The sequence below is a fragment of the Ambystoma mexicanum genome, chromosome 7p (genome assembly GCF_040938575.1).
Source record: "Ambystoma mexicanum isolate Mex_15411 chromosome 7p, UKY_AmexF1_1, whole genome shotgun sequence".
Taxonomy (NCBI): Eukaryota; Metazoa; Chordata; class Amphibia; order Caudata; family Ambystomatidae; genus Ambystoma; species Ambystoma mexicanum.
In genome coordinates, this window is record NC_090939.1 from 31615399 (window position 1) to 31632772 (window position 17374).

General features: G+C 49.7%; 1 protein-coding gene across 1 annotated transcript in view; it reads left to right on the plus strand.

The window, feature by feature from the left end:
• Window positions 1-17374, plus strand: part of CASQ2 (calsequestrin 2) — a 281710-nt gene that overhangs the window by 175402 nt on the left and 88934 nt on the right. Inside the window, exon 6 of the mRNA XM_069635701.1 lies at window positions 3946-4076. Within this exon, the coding sequence (XP_069491802.1) occupies window positions 3946-4076 (131 nt within the window). The remainder of the gene's footprint in view (window positions 1-3945; window positions 4077-17374) is intronic.

Here is a 17374-nt window from a genome sequence, read left to right on the forward strand (position 1 = left end):
TCCTGGAAGCACACATACAAGGCATGCAGTAGCCAGCGAAAGCTTGTCGCTTTGTGGGAAATGCATGACCAAAGGAGGACTGTCCCGGGTCGGCTCGACCTGGAAAAGGCAAAGGGGCAAAATGGCCAAAGGACAGGACAAAGAACCTGTGGCACAGCCATTTTGGAGCCAAGCCACCTAACCGTGCCAAACGCGGTTTTGTTGGCAGGAAATGGTTCAAAATACATGAAAAGATAAGCTGCCACCAGCCCTGTCCATGACACAACTGCACATCTCCTAAAAAATCCTTCAAGGGTGTTAGGGTGTCTAGGGCCTTTAGAAATGACAGGAAGACCTAAGTGCACTCTATTGGAAGGTACATTGTGCACTTGCAACATGTTGCAGAAAAGCTGCAACATGAGGAAAGGACTAAGGGAAACAAAGTCTCCCAGTACTGACTGTCTTAAGGGCATGTCAGTTTCCCCCTAAAAAGTGAGCGAAAGCCCAGAGGAGTGCAGCTGAAGGCTGTGCTCCCCTGGCAAAGTCAGACTATGGTGTTTAAACAAAGCAAAAAGTTGGGGGTACACAACTGGAGGGAAAATTAAACATGAAATGGAAATCTTTCCTAACAAGCGCCCAATGTAAACATGGGCCGCAATAAGGAAAGTTGTTGCTGCTGCTCCTGGTGCTAGGCTAGCTATGCATTGCTGGCGCCCATCCCCTGCCAGCTGCTGTGTGCTAAATGAGCCCCGACATAGAACCCTCACTCCTTCTCTGAAAGAGTCCTGTTATCCACTGCTGTTGTTCAGTGCACGAGTCGAGTGTCAAGCTGCCTGGGGCACAGTAGGAGGAGGAAAGCTGAGGAAGTTGCGGGAGCACCTGTACAGTGTTGTGTACCTGTGCAAACACCGGCCAGTTCAAATTCAGCGCACCAGCATCCACCTTGCCACGAAGTCAAAGGCCCTCATTACGATACTGGCGATAAACCATGGCGCTATTAGCGCCATGGTTGGTGCCGGTATCGTAACGAGTCCGCCAATGTTCAATGGGGAATTACCACCCCATTCCAAGGTTGGCGGAGCGGTAATTCCCCATTGAACATTGGCCCTTCCCCATTCCCATTTTTGCCCCATAGGGCTCAATGGGACTGGGGAAGGCGCTAAGTACGGTACCGCAAATTGCGGCACCGTAATTAGCACCAAGGTCCCTTTGCGGGTCCCTACTTTAACGGCTGGTCTAGACCAGCTGTTCAGGTCGGGTCCCGCAAAGGGACCTCGTAGTAAGGCGCTAATGGGTTAACGGCGCCGCAGCCTTTTTACGGCGCCGTTAACCCATTAGCGCAAGTGTTGTAATGAGGCCCCAAGACTCTGAGGGTAAGATACAGTGAGCGCGGGAAGTCGCTAGCAGAGTCTAACTATTCTACTTTCGTACACACGCTGAGAGTGGGTGCTGAGAACATATAACGCACATTGCACAAAGGCAAAGGGCGCAAACAATAACCTAGAATGAGCGCTTTAAGCAGGGAGTCTGACACGTGTGTTCCATGGGGCCTTGCGTTCCTGGCAATGATGTACATCTGAGCCAATTGCAAAACAATAGTGTGTATAGCATAAGATCTAGTATACTATGCTATAGTGTAGTACTGGATGGATACTCCCACCTGGGCAGTGAGTGCACGGTCTGAATGACACCAGGCCTAGTAGGACCGTTGTCTGTCTTCCCTCTGTTCCCCCTCCCTTGCCTCGTCGCGCCTTGAAACACTTGTGTATAGGCGCGTTATTAATGCCATGTCATATCATATCATATGATGGCTATACAAGGATTGTGACGCTAAATTGTAAGCAACAGTTACACTTCAATGCTTTTTTCATCCGCTGCTCCTGTTTGGAACAAGAGCTTGGGAGCCTGTGACCATTTCATCCACATAAAAGCACATAATGCAGGTTATCCTTTCTCATATGTAGAAGCGCCTCCTCCGACCCGCCCCTGGGTTTGTACAATTGGGTATTAATATTCGCCACCTGGTGTGAATGTGCATGTCAGACGTGCACCATCTCACATGTCTTGTGTGAATCAGACTCGATTTTCTTCATTAAGTGATGGGAATGTGCACACGGTGGTGAGGGAAGCTTGCAGGCATGCCCTCCATGCAGCAGGTGGGGTGTTTTAAACAGTGCTGTATTTTCTGCCCGCTTTGATTAGGTCCCCCCCTCCCAAGTTCTACATATTATGAGGAGGCCGTGAAATCTTAAGTCTCATTTGATTCAGTATTTAAGGACTCTAGGCTTGGAAGGTGGCAGACTGCATATGCACCAGCGCTGCCCCTTCTGGGCCTGCCAGGGGCCCACGCCGAGGTTGGCAAGATTAACATTAGACACAAAATATAAAACAAGAAGACGGATATCAAAATGCAAATGCCCGCACTCGGCTCCTGCTGGTGGAGGGCATTTGAAATGCCTCTCTCCTGAAAATGATATGATATGATATGGCATTTGTAACGCGCCTATACACAAGTGTTTCAAGGCGCGACGAGGCAGGGGGGGAACAAGGGGAGACAGACAACGATCCTACTAGGCCAGGTGTCATTCAGATCGCGCAAGTGCAAAGGGTAGAGGGACAGGGAAAAGTGCATGGGGGAAAGGGAGAGGGGAAAGTGCAGTACAGGGTTATTAGCATACAGCAAACAGGATAAATAACAAGGACCAGCTGGTGGCAAGTGCAAAGTAAGTGCAGACAAGTGCTGGGAAGGGGGGCTGTAGGGATACAGACACAGTCCCGTAGTGTAGGGGTTGCCATGGAGGCAGTGCAGGGGAGAGTGGCTGGGCCAAGGACAGAGAACGGTGAGTGGCCCAGTTTCAGATTCAGGTAACATATTACCGGTCACGCCGGGACACGCCATCGCCACAAATGTACATTCAATTAGCCAGTTGGTTTTTGGGCGGGAAATTCGTTGAAGGGGAAGAAGAAGGGTTTTGTGTGCGCTCTGGCAACAGGCTTTATTGGCATGCAGCATGCATGCAGGTATCAAAGACTGCGTGCGCATCGTGGTGATACATGCATCTGCTTCACGAGTGGCGCTCGCGCACCACCAACCGCTAACGCAGCACAGCCTGCATGCAACAGAATCGGGCTGCGACGCAAACCCAGCTTTCACCTGCCTCCCATATTCCGCCAACACGGCTCGCTCCTTCCGTAACTTCACGTGGGACGACATCCTTCTCCGTTTGCAAAGCCTCTTCTTCCAGAAATTAAGTATAAGTCGGTGTTTAGTTTCCACAGCTCCTTGTAAAAGAAACGTTGTACCCCCTCGGTGTCAGACGCTTCCCAACACCTTTTATGTGGTCTGAATGTTAACGGCGGGATGGTGGCGAGAAGCAGAAATCCGTACACAGCCTTTCCTGCTTAAGTCCCAGAAAAAGATCCATTCATGTCGGATGCTCCGAGTGGGGCCCCCGCCAACCCTGTGGAAACCGGCCCCGACGGGGGACGCCCCGGCACCAGGGTGGAGACAGAGGGGGCAACCGCACTCCCCAGCCCCCACTTGCTCCACCACTGTCCCAGCATAGCAGAAGGGATAGGATTAGAGAAGAAACACGTTGTGAGTAAATAGGATCAACATTCTGGGAGAAGAGGTAGTCGTTGGGTTGGGAGAAAGGAGAACATATTTGGATATTTAGGAAGTCAGAAGAAGGAATGGCTTGCAGTAGGTCATGGAATTAAAAGTCATGTGAAAATATAAAGTTTGAAATGAAAGAAAACTTCGATCCCAGGGTACCAAAATGTCAGAAAATGATATTGCAGGCATGTGTGTTTCACTTAGGTGTGCATTCAGTTGTGTGCCGTTATTTCGTACATTGTGATTGTATTTGTTCAGGCGTTGTGAGGCGTTGAATGCTCCCAGTCGTGATAAGTGGACCTTGGGAGCGGGGTCTTTGCGTGCACTGATGAAGACCTTTTCATCCACAGGTCGCAAAGAAGCTGGACTTGAAGCTGAACGAGGTGGACTTCTACGAGGCCTTCACGGAGGAGCCCGTCGCCATCCCGGAGAAGCCGTACACCGAGGAGGAGCTGGTGGAGTATGTGAACGAGCACAAGAGGTAAGATGGAGGATGGAGACGTGCAGCTTCCGGGTTCTCTCCAAGGCGCTCCAAGGGCTATTTTATGTTTGATAAAGTTCAAGCTTTTCAGTGCATTTTACAAGGCACTCACCGCTTCACCACAGGCGTGTAGTCAGTGCCAACCCCATTTCATTGCACATAGCAGGTCTAGACTCAATTATTTATGAATTTACTGTGGATGTATTCCATTTGAAGCACATTTCTATGCAGACATCACTCACACCGGTTCTTGGTTTCCTTCCTTCTCCGACTCCAGCTCAATGCTGATCTGCCAGCGAGTCTTGCCAGGCTCCCCACTTTTCACACTTGAAACCTACGAGGACACCATTTTAGTTTTTTTTCCTGATCTATCTTTGATGCCAGATCCTTTATTGATTTCGTTTCCGCCTCTTTCAATAGTTCTGACCTCTCTGCTTGTGATCTCTGATTTATTTTGTACATGTCAGCTTCAGGTTTTGCAAGATTCTTGCTCATGTCACTTGCATTTCTGCAACATTCCGAAAAGTCATCCTTCCACTAAGGCACTCATTCAAACTCTAGCTCTTTGACTTGTAAATGATTGCTGTTCTCTCCTTACAGGGTTACCTAGATACGCTTTAGTCTTCATTCTGTGTCGATATTCGCTTTCATTCAGGCTTGTCTTGCCATGTGCCACTCGGACTGGCTGTATCTTGCTCGATTAAAGTGGCTGCCAGTGATCAGAGTGCAGCACCCGCTTATCCTGCAGGGCCCGTTATTTCCCTGCATCCACCCAGAAGACAGCTAAGCCCCTCCACTCATGGGCTACTCTCTACTGAATGTCAGCCCGGGATTGGGGTGTCTCCTCATTTCCCCTAAACCTTGGACTGCTCAAGCTCTGGGCTGACGCGCATGCGCTACTCTGACATTGCTCGACTCACCTTTAAAGGAACATTTCCTGAAATCTCACGTTGCCTGCCCATGACTCGTTTCCATTCGCTTCCGCCATTCTTATGCGTTTTTTCTCATAGCTACTCTGTCGTCGTTTCTGCCCTCATTCAGTGCTTTGGCTATAAGCAACATATACATTTAAAAAAAGAAATAAAGCTGTGAGCACAGTCGCCTTGCAGAGCTACAAGAGGAAAGGGAAGAGAGAAAAGGAAAAGGGACGGGAGCATCTGCCCATCCTCAGCCTTGGAACACTTCAGATGTTAATGGAAAACGAAAGGGCGTTAATAAATCAGGCGAAGTGCAGTGGTAGAAGTGCAGTGGCAGAGGTGCAGTGGCAGAAGTGCAGTGGTAGAAGTGCAGTGGCAGAAGTGCAGTCGTATTAAAGGTGCGCTAAAGGCAAGGCCGTCTGTGCCCGTCCGGGACCCAGCTGGGGGGCAGGGACAGAAGTACTCATGACCCGGCTGGGGCTTTGAACAAACAGGATCCATTTTTCGCGTTGGCCCCTACAGTGACTTGCTGGCCCCCTGGGTTTTTACTTAAATCTGCTGGTATCGCGCATGCAGAGGTGGCGCATTCGGATTGTCCGAATTGCCTACTGTGCAATGCAAGATCTTGAGCCGCTCATGCGGCTGACTGTTTTCATTTACTCTCTGATTTCAAGCCTGATTGTTTGCTGGTCAGCGAAACTTGTCTCTCTTCCTCGTCTGGACCAGCCGTAGTTGCTATGCGTCCGGAAGGTTATAGTATTCTGAGGGCAGATTGGGCAGCCAGCCATCCTGCTGGTGGCACTGCCTTTCTATATAAGTCTTCATGTGTTTCTACTGTTTTACCTTTACCCTCCCCCTCCCTTTGTAGGCTGGAGGCACTTTTAGCGCGCATGACTTTGTCTGCCTCTAAGACTCTTTATTTTCTCACAGTATATCCCCCCCTGGATATGACGCAAATTTCGTTGATTCTTTTACGGACCTTGTGGCATCTCTCCAGCTACAATATGGGGATTTGGATATTGCAGGTGATTTCACCTTCAAGTGTAACGATAAAAATGTCCCTAAATTCATGACCGCAATGGAGGATCTGCTCCTGATGCAGTTTGTTGCTGAACCGACCCATGCTTTGGGTAATCAGCTTGATTGGGTTTTTGGAAAGCATGACTCTCTGACAGTTTCTTCCCCGATATGTATCACCTGCTCTGATCATTTTCTTATTCCTTTCAAATTGAATGATGTTGTCCATCCTCCTATTTCTGATAAACCCAAAGTCAGGAAGCGCAATTGGCGCAATGTCGATACTTCTACGATTGCTGCATGTATTAATACCAGTTGCTGTGCCTTACATTCTGTGGATTGTGATACTCTATCCCAAGTTTTTACCATTACGGCTGATTCCCTTGCTCCTTTGCTGGAGATTCAAGCTCGTAGGCGGCCCTCTCAACCCTGGTTTAATGAAGATTTAAAAGCTCTCCGCCTTAAACGCAGGCAAGCAGAATGCAAATGGCGCTCCTCCTACTCGGTTAGTGATCGAACTGCTTTCTGTGCTACTACTTTTTTATACCATTTGGCCATTAAGCAAGCAAAACAAAAGTATTTCACTTTTCAAATTGAAAATGCGATCTCACAGCCTAAAGAGCTTTTTAAGGTGGTTGGCACTTTGCTGGTTAGTGAACCTGCTGATGCTACTCCTGCATCTCAAGATCACTGCGATTTCTTTGGCTAAATATTTTATTTGCAAGATTGACAAGCTTAGGGATTTCATCTCAACTAACTGTAATCTCTCAGTTGGCAGGCCGGTCTCCCATGCAGCTGCCCCCTCGGTGACTATGCCCTCTACTGCTGCATTGTGGGATTTATTTCCGTCCTTTATGGACACTGTTATTGCTGCGGTCACTAACATGCAATCTGCTTTCCTTGCAGATTCTTCCCCTCTGTCTGTGGGGAAGGGTGCTCTCCCCCAGATTCTGCCTCACCTGACATCTGCAGTGAATCTTTCCTGCTCAACAGTGATTATTCCTTCTGTGCTTAAATGTGCGATTGTGATCCCTCTATTGAAGAAGACGGCTCTCGACCCTCTAGTCCTTGCTAATGTTTGCCCCATTTCTCTTTTTCCTTTTGGCATGAAGTTACTTGAATCTTTGGTGTCCCCATTGTTGGTGAGGTTCTGTGAGCCTACATCTCTGCTTGATGACTTCCAGTCGGGCTTCAGACCTGACCAGGGCACTGAGACCGTCTTGGTCTCGGTGCTTGACGATCTTACTGCTTATTGCTGATCAGGGTGGAGTAGTGGTTTTGATCTTGTTAGATCTGTCAGCCGCTTTTGATACCATAGATCACTCCATCCTGATCAGTCGTCTAGCTGCTGCAGGCATGGCAGGCCCGGCCTTGCCTGGTTTCATTCTTTTCTGTCTGATCATTCAAAGCGTCTTTTACTTCAACCTTTCCTTTCGGCGGTCTCAGCTCTGATGTGTGGTGTTCCGCAGGGCTATGCCCTGTCCCCCACTCTTTTCAATATTTACATTCAACCTCTGATCACTCTCATCTGCGCTTATGGCTTTCGATGCTACTCGTACGCTGACGATACACAGATCTTGGTTAGGCTGGATCTTCTTTATCCAGCCCATGCGACACAGCTGCGAGACTGCTTAACGGCCGTGGGTTGCTGGATGGCCGAAAAATTGGCTTAAACTAAACAGAGACAAGACTGAGGTCCTGGTTGTGGGTTCTTCATCCGTTTCTTCTTCCTGGACCTCTGCTTTCTAGCCTTCTTCTTTTGGCTCCTTCCCCGCTGCTGCCTCAGTAGTAAAAAACCTAGGTGTTAAACTTTCCACTTCTCTGTCCATGGCGCCTCAGGTTGGTGCAGTCTGCCAAGCGGGCCATTTTCAATTGAAAATTCTTAGGAAGGTCCTCCAATGTATTCTTGCCCATCTGCGACCCCCAGTGGTCTCTGCATCAGTCCTCAGTAAGACTGACTACTGCAACTCTCTTTATCTGGCTCAGCCAGATTACTTGATACAGAGCCTGCAGGTTGTCCAGAACTCGGCCACCAGCGTTCCCACTGGCACCCTCTATTAGAAACATATTTCTCCAGTTTTGATATATCTCCATTGGCTGCCGGTGGCTAAACGTGTTCATTTTAAGTCTTTATGTCTGGTGCATAGGGCATGCTTTGGTGTCGACCCGAAGTACATGCAGCAAAAAGTTCAGACGTATATTCCTGTCCACGCACTGAGATCTGGGGGCTGCTCTCTTCTGGCTGTCCCTTGGGTCCATCGTGCCAAAACTGGAGGTCGCTCTTTCTCAGTCAGAGGTGCCGCTCTTTGGAGTGCTCTTCCTGCCACCCTGCGTATGGCATCTGCGCACCTGTAATTAGGAAGGCTCGTAAAACGTTACTGCTCTAGATCTTCTCCTACTTTTCTCTTCTCGTGATCCTCGGTTTCAGCTTCAGCGCCAGGTTGCCTTCTGGTGTTGGTTGCGCTACACCCTTTGGGGTGTGAAAAACTATAACATAGCAGAACCATAGCATAACATAGCATGTGCTGCGTAAGGCAGCAGCTGAGATGCAGGAGTGCGGGAAGGAATCGATGAAAATGCCAGATCCATGGGACTAGAACACAGCCAGCGGGAACTAGCATAGAAGCACTGCAGTAGACTGGCGGCACAGAACAAACAAGGCACAGAGGACCCCTTTCCTGCGTCAAGGGTCAGGAGATCATTAAGTGGGAGTGGATACCCCACCATGTATCCACGCACCCCCCATGAGGAAGAACTTCTGCTCGGACAAGGGTCTGAAACGTACCTTCTACCTTCTGAGCGTGTGATTTGTATAATTGTATCATTGTTTACACGTGCCTAGTACCAGAGATTGGTTTCTTTCTAAGCGCAGGGTCGGGATTGGAACCTGTGTTGCACTGCATTGTCTTGCTTCCAACACAGACGCGTTGCCCCTGAGCTATCTGCCCTCACTTGAGTGCCTTGAATGAGGGAACTATTGATGGTCAACAGTACAGTCACCCAGCGCTCTGAAACTGTCATTTCCGGTATGCAGTGCGGTATAGAGCACCACCTGTGATTATTATAAAGTGTGGGATAATAGTCTTCTGGAGCAGCAGGAGGGTCCTTTCCTCAGAGAGACGTGGGTCGTACCATTTCCTGAGCTTTGCAGGAGGCCTTTCTCCGACTCCGACTCCGGTCATTTGGCCTCATTGTGGGTAATTACACAGAAAAGAGGGACTTTCTGGTTCACTCCAGAATTGGCTTAGCAGAAACCTGAATGACAACAGCTACTAATTCCTTAGCAAAAGTATTTCTGTTCTGCCGATCTTCTAATTTAAAGTCCTCTTTAAAAACAGAGTGTCTGCTTTAGGTAAACCAGGCGAGCTGTTTTAAATTGCTCTGTGTTTTTACCCCTTTATGCAATCAGGGTTTCCTTGAATCCTCTCAAAAACTATTTGAAGCTTTGAATATTTTTATAGATAAAATTAAATCTTTCCAGCCTGAGATGGAGGGGAATATTATGAAGAGATGGGGGCTGTCCCGGATGTAATACCAGTATCCTTTTCTGACAGATTCAAATGTTGGGGGTACATCGCTGCACATCTTCCCATTACTTATTTATTTACACCCCACATGCCGACCTGAAGATGCCCCTCCCACAATAGCGGCAAAGGGGCATCCGGGTAGAGTGGACCCATTGAACGCTCCTTTTATCAACCTTTCTCTACCCTCTGGGGAGGTGCCTGCTGCCCTGTGACCATCGGGGTTGCCCACATTGCTTGAGACACTACAGACGTGGCTGATTTTAGACTTCAGCAGGTCTGTCCTGGCTTTTAAAGATTTTGGAGAAAGTGGTGACCTTACAGCTTCAGAGTTTTACTGGACAGAAGGAAGTACTAGCATCTGCCACTGGGCCTTCGTCCCTGGCATGGCAGCGAGACGGTCCTGTTAACCCCGTGTGGCGGCACTGTTTCGGCATTCCCTACTGATGAAGGATTGATTAACTTGTAAGATTTTGTTTCTAACTTTGGAGGCAGGACATCTGAAAAACAAGATTATCTGTTATATTCCTATTCCGAATCTCTGATCATGCCAAACACCACTGTTAGTTTTCTCTAAGTCTAGGTCTTCTTCTCTAGGAGGGAGGCGTTTTTCAGTGGGAGCGCCCTTGCTTGTGCAATGTCGTAGGTTCTAATATTCAAGGAATTTCAAGATCTTAGAATATTCCAAAGAGCTTTGGAAAGCTGGTTCTTTACTTAATACATGGTTACGTCACGTGAATACCCATCCTCTGTTGTGGCGTAGGTTTACTTGTGCCTAGAAGCAATTGAGTTTGCGCTGTTGCGCTGTTGCACTGTTGCACAATACAAAGGAAAAAAATTCAATGAGACAGGAGTGGAAGGAAGATGATTCCAAGAGAAGCGGCAAGTATCAGCGTTGCGGGATTGTCAATGAGCCTGTAATGAGAGTCAAAGGGTTAATCAAAGCGGCTTACGCCTTTTCCAAAACAATACATGGGCTTGTTCAGCCATGAGGGTGGTCTGGAGATCCTGTCCAATCTTTTCCCTCCCAGCTCCTTTATTCCTTGCGGGGTCGGCGAAGCCTCGGGCGGCAGTAGTTCAGGGTGGCTGGTGCCTGCACCCCAGTACAGCCTGGTGGATGACAGAGAGGGCTTTGAACATGACCCCAATATCCACAGCTAACCACCGCCTCCACTGCCGGCACTAATCCCGATCGGAAGGGCATAGTTCGGCCCGTCTCTTGCACCAATGGGGGCGGTTACTTGGGCATGGATAGGAGATCACATTTTGTTGAGGGTTGTCCACCTTGGTATAAAGGTCAAGAAAGATTAGCCTTGAAACACTTGTGTACAGGCGTGTCATAAATGCCATATCATATGATATCATGTCATGGACATGGCACTGGAATCAGCCTGTTCCAGGAGGCCATCCCAGCAGCTGATTAGGGCTGTTTTGGCACCACATATGGGTGGGAAGCTCGATTGGCCGTTGTGTCTCTGTTTTTCCACACACCCACACTTTGGTTTATTTGGGATAGAAGACATGTTAAGGAAGACGGTTTGGGAGAATGCCAGGCCATGGGAGAGCAGCAAGAGGCAACACTGAGAATTATAACACACACACACATGACCCAATCAACACTTGGAGTAGTTGCATGCTACGACATTGTGGATTAGCAGTGTCTACATCTGCATAGGGTAGGGAAGGACAGGGGATCATGGGGGGATAACGGGGGATCATGGAAGGGAGACGCCATCAGACAGCTAGACGCCCTTCCTGGGAAACGAGGTGCATCTTCAGGGCAGATTTGAAGCCTGAGGCAGGGTTGCTGGACTTGGGTTCCAGAGGTAGAGAGCCAGTTGGGGGAATGGGCTGGACCCGGTCCAGGTGGCGGGACGGCTGCAGCGCTCAGAGTCTCTGGGTTGAGTAGCGAGAGATGGAGTTAGACTTACTATTTTCCATACAATAGCAAAATAATAGATCAGATCAGCAAGGGACTCTGTTATGTTACCTTTCCTTATGTGTCATTTGTAATGCGCTCTTCGGCTAGTGGTACGGCCTCGCAGCACCGTGGGATGTCTCAGTGTGCAGGGCTGGATGAGTCTGGGCTTCTGGTGGATCGTAGTTTGCCATGTAAAGTGTGAGCCAGTGGTATGGGCAGGCACGGCCACTGGCAATTGAATGGGAATTCCGGTGATATGGGCAGCACGCCCACTGGCAATTGAATGGGAGTTCCATTGCTATGGGCAGGCGTGCCCACTAGCATTTGAATGGGATTTCCGGTGCTATGGGCAGGCGTGCCCACTCGCATTTGAATAGTATTTCCAGTGGTATGGGCAGGCATGCCCACTGGCAATTGAATGGGATTTCCGGTGCTATGGGCAGCACGCCCACTGGCAATTGAATGGGGAGTTCCAGTGCTGTGGGCAGGCGTGCCCACTAGCATTTGAATGGGATTTCCAGTGCTATGGGCAGACAAGCAGACTGGCAATTGAATGGGAATTCCGGTGGTATGGGCAGGCACGCCCACTGGCAATTAAGTGGGAGTTACAGTGCTATGGGCAGGCGTGCCCACTAGCATTTGAATGGGATTTCCAGTGCTATGGGCAGGCACGCCCACTAGCATTTGAATGGGATTTCCAGTGGTATAGGTAGGCACACCCACTGGCAAATAAATGGGATTTCCGGTGCTATGGGCAGGCACGCCCACTGGCAATTGAATGGGATTTCCAATGCTATGGGCAGGCACGCCCACTGGCAATTTAATGGTATTTCCGGTGCTATGGGCAGGCACGCCCACTGGATATTGAATGGTATTTCCATTGCTATGGGCAGGAATATCCACTGGCAATTGAATGGGATTTCCTTTGCTATGGGCAGGCACACCCACTGGCAATTGAATGGGATTTCCAGTGGTGTGGATAGGCATGCCCACTGGCAATTGAATAGGATTTCCAGTGATATGGATAGGCACGCCCACTGGCAATTGAATGGTATTTCCATTGCCATGGACAGACACGCCCACTGGCAATTGAATGGGATTTTCGGTGATGTGGGTAGGCACGCCCAATGGCAATCGAATGGGATTTCCAGTGGTGTGGATAGGCACGACCACCGGCAAATGAATGGGATTTCCGGTGCTATGGGCAGGCACACCCACTGGCAATTGAATGGGATTTCTGGTGATGTGGGCAGGCACGCCCACTGGATATTGAATGGTATTTCCATTGCTATGGGCAGGAATGCCCACTGGCAATTGAATGGGATTTCCTTTGCTATGGGCAGGCACGCCCACTGGCAATTGATTGGGATTTGCAGTGATATGGATAGGCACGCCCACTGGCAATTGAATGGGATTTCCGGTGGTATGGGCAGGCACGCCCACTGGCAATTGAATGTGTTTCCAGTGGTGTGGATAGGCACACCGACTGGCATTTGAATGGGATTTCTGGTGCTGTGGGCAGGCACGCCCCCTGGCAATTGAATGGGATTTCCAGTGGTATGGGTAGGCACACCCACTGGCAATTGAATGGGATTTCCAGTGATATGGATAGGCACACCCACTGGAAATTGAATGGGATTTCCAGTGTTATGGGCAGGCACACCCACTGGCAATTGAATGTGATTTCCGGTGCTATGGGCAGGCACGCCCACGGGCAATTGAATGGGATTTCCAGTGGTATGGGTAGGCACGTCCACTGGCAATTGAATGGGATTTCCAGTGCTATGGGCAGGCACACCCACTGGCAATTGAATGGTATTTCCATTGCTATGGGCAGGCACGCCCACTGGTAATTGAATGGTATTTCCATTGCTATGGGCAGGTACGGCCACTGGTAATTGAATGGTATTTCCAGTGATATGGGCAAGCATGCCCACCGGCAATTGAATGGTATTTCCAGTGATATGGATAGGCACACCCACTGGCAATTGAATGGGATTTCTGGTGCTATGGGCAGGCCCGCCGACTGGCAATTGAATGGTATTTCCATTGCCATGGGCAGACACGCCCACTGTCAATTGAATGGGATTTCCGGTGATGTGGGTAGGCACGCCCAATGGCAATCGAATGGGATTTACAGTGGTGTGGATAGGCATGCCCACTGGCAATTGAATAGGATTTCCAGTGATATGGATAGGCACGCCCACTGGCAATTGAATGGTATTTCCATTGCCATGGACAGACACGCCCACTGGCAATTGAATGGGATTTTCGGTGATGTGGGTAGGCACGCCCAATGGCAATCGAATGGGATTTCCAGTGGTGTGGATAGGCACGACCACCGGCAAATGAATGGGATTTCCGGTGCTATGGGCAGGCACGCCCACTGGCAATTGAATGGTATTTCCATTGCTATGGGCAGGCACGTCCACTGGCAAATGAATGGGATTTCCGGTGATATGGGCAGGCACAGCCACTGGCAATTGAATGGGATTTCCAGTGATATGGATAGGCATGCCCACTGGCAATTGAATGGGATTTCCAGTGGTATGGGCAGGCATGCCCACTGGCAATTGAATGGGATTTACAGTGCTATGGGCAGGCACACCCACTGGCAATTGAATGGGATTTCCAGTGGTATGGGCAGGCATGCCCACTGGCAATTGAATGGGATTTACAGTGCTATGGGCAGGCACACCCGCTGGCAAATGAATGGGATTTCCGGTGCTATGGGCAGGCACGCCCACTGGCAATTGAATGGGATTTCCAGTGATATGGGCAGGCACAGCCACTGGCAATTGAATGGGATTTCCAGTGATATGGATAGGCATGCCCACTGGCAATTGAATGGGATTTCCAGTGGTATGGGCAGGCATGCCCACTGGCAATTGAATGGGATTTACAGTGCTATGGGCAGGCACACCCACTGGCAATTGAATGGTATTTCCAGTGGTATGGGTAGGCACACCCACTGGCAAATGAATGGGATTTCCGGTGCAATGGGCAGGCCCGCCCACTGGCAATTGAATGGTATTTCCATTGATATGGGCAGACACGCCCACTTGCAATTAAATGGGATTTCCGGTGATATGGATAGGCACGCCCAATGGCAATCGAATGAGATTTCCAGTTGTGTGGATAGGCACGCCAACTGGAAATTGAATGGGATTTCCAGTAATATGAATAGGCACGCCCACTGGCAATTGAATGGGATTTCCAGTGGTATGGGCAGGCACGCCCACTGGCAATTTAATGGGAATTTCGGTGTTATGGGCTGGCACGTCCACTGGCAATTGAATGGGAATTACAGTGTTATGGGTAGGCAGGCACGCCCACTGGCATATAAATTGAATTTTCGGTGCTATTGGCAGGCACGCCCACTGGCAATTGAATGGTATTTCCATTGCTATGGGCAGGCATGCCCACTGACAATTGAATGGGATTTCCATTGCTATGGGCAGGCAAGCCCACTGGCAATTGAATGGGATTTCCGGTGATATGGGCAGGCACGCCCACTGGCAATTGAATGGGATTTCCAGTGATATGGATAGGCACGCCCACTGGCAATTGAATGGGATTTCTGGTGCTATGGGCAGGCACGCCCAATGGCAATTGAATGGGATTTCCATTGGTACGGGCAGGCATGCCCACTGGCAATTGAATGAGATTTACGGTTCTATGGGCAGGCACGCCCACTGGCAATTGAATGGGATTTCCGGTGCTATTTGTAGGCACGCCCAATGGCAATTGAATGGGATTTCCAGTGGTATGGGTAGGCACGCCCACTGGCAATTGAATGGGATTTCCAGTGGTGTGGATAGGCACAGCCACTGGCAATTGAATGGGATTTCCAGTGATATGGATAGGCATGCCCACTGGCAATTGAATGGGATTTCCAGTGGTATGGGCAGGCATGCCCACTGGCAATTGAATGGGATTTACAGTGCTATGGGCAGGCACGCCCACTGGCAATTGAATGGGATTTCCAGTGGTATGGGCAGGCATGCCCACTGGCAATTGAATGAGATTTACGGTTCTATGGGCAGGCACGCCCACTGGCAATTGAATGGGATTTCCGGTGCTATTTGTAGGCACACCCACTGGCAAATGAATGGGATTTCCGGTGCTATGGGCAGGCACGCCCACTGGCAATTGAATGGGATTTCCAGTGATATGGGCAGGCACAGCCACTGGCAATTGAATGGGATTTCCAGTGATATGGATAGGCATGCCCACTGGCAATTGAATGGGATTTCCAGTGGTATGGGCAGGCATGCCCACTGGCAATTGAATGGGATTTACAGTGCTATGGGCAGGCACACCCACTGGCAATTGAATGGTATTTCCAGTGGTATGGGTAGGCACACCCACTGGCAAATGAATGGGATTTCCGGTGCGATGGGCAGGCACGCCCATTGGCAATTGAATTGGATTTCCGGTGCTGTGGGCAGGCCCGCCCACTGGCAATTGAATGGTATTTCCATTGATATGGGCAGACACGCCCACTTGCAATTAAATGGGATTTCCGGTGATATGGATAGGCACGCCCAATGGCAATCGAATGAGATTTCCAGTGGTGTGGATAGGCACGCCCACTGGCAATTGAATGGGATTTCCAGTGGTATGGGCAGGCACGCCCACTGGCAATTTAATGGGAATTTCGGTGTTATGGGCTGGCACGTCCACTGGCAATTGAATGGGAATTACAGTGTTATGGGTAGGCAGGCACGCCCACTGGCATATAAATTGAATTTTCGGTGCTATTGGCAGGCACGCCCACTGGCAATTGAATGGTATTTCCATTGCTATGGGCAGGCATGCCCACTGACAATTGAATGGGATTTCCATTGCTATGGGCAGGCAAGCCCACTGGCAATTGAATGGGATTTCCGGTGATATGGGCAGGCACGCCCACTGGCAATTGAATGGGATTTCCAGTGATATGGATAGGCACGCCCACTGGCAATTGAATGGGATTTCTGTTGCTATGGGCAGGCACGCCCACTGGCAATTGAATGGGATTTCCAGTGGTATGGGCAGGCATGCCCACTGGCAATTGAATGAGATTTACGGTTCTATGGGCAGGCACGCCCACTGGCAATTGAATGGGATTTCCGGTGCTATTTGTAGGCACGCCCAATGGCAATTGAATGGGATTTCCAGTGGTATGGGTAGGCACGCCCAATGGCAATTGAATGGGATTTCCAGTGGTGTGGATAGGCACGCCCACTGGCAATTGAATGGCATTTCCAGTTATATGGATTGGCACGCCCACTGGCAATTGAATGGGATTTCCAGTGGTATGGGCAGGCACGCTCACTGACAAATGAATGGGAATTCCGGTGCTATGGGCAGGCACGCCCACTGGCAATTGAGTGGTATTTCCGGTGCTATGGACAGGCACATCCACTGGCAATTGAATAGTATTTCCATTGCTATGGGCAGGCACACCCACTGGCAATTGAATGGGATTTCCGGTGATATGGGCAGGCGCACCCACTGGCAATTGAATGGGTTTTCCAGTGGTTTGGACAGGCACGTCCACTGGCAATTGAATGGGATTTCCGGTGCTATGGGCAGGCATGCCCACTGGAAATTGAATGGTATTTCCATTGCTATGGGCAGGCACGCCCACTGGTAATTGAATGGGATTTCCAGTGATATGTGCAAGCACGCCCACCGGCAATTGAATGGTATTTCCAGTGATATGGATAGGCACGCCCACTGGCAATTGAATGGGATTTCTGGTGCTATGGGCAGGGCCGCCCACTGGCAATTGAATGGTATTTCCATTGCTATGGGCAGACACGCCCACTTGCAATTGAATGGGATTTCCAGTGGTGTGGATAGGCATGCCCACTGGCAATTGAATGGTATTTTCAGTGATATGAATAGTCACGCCCACTGGCAATTGAATGG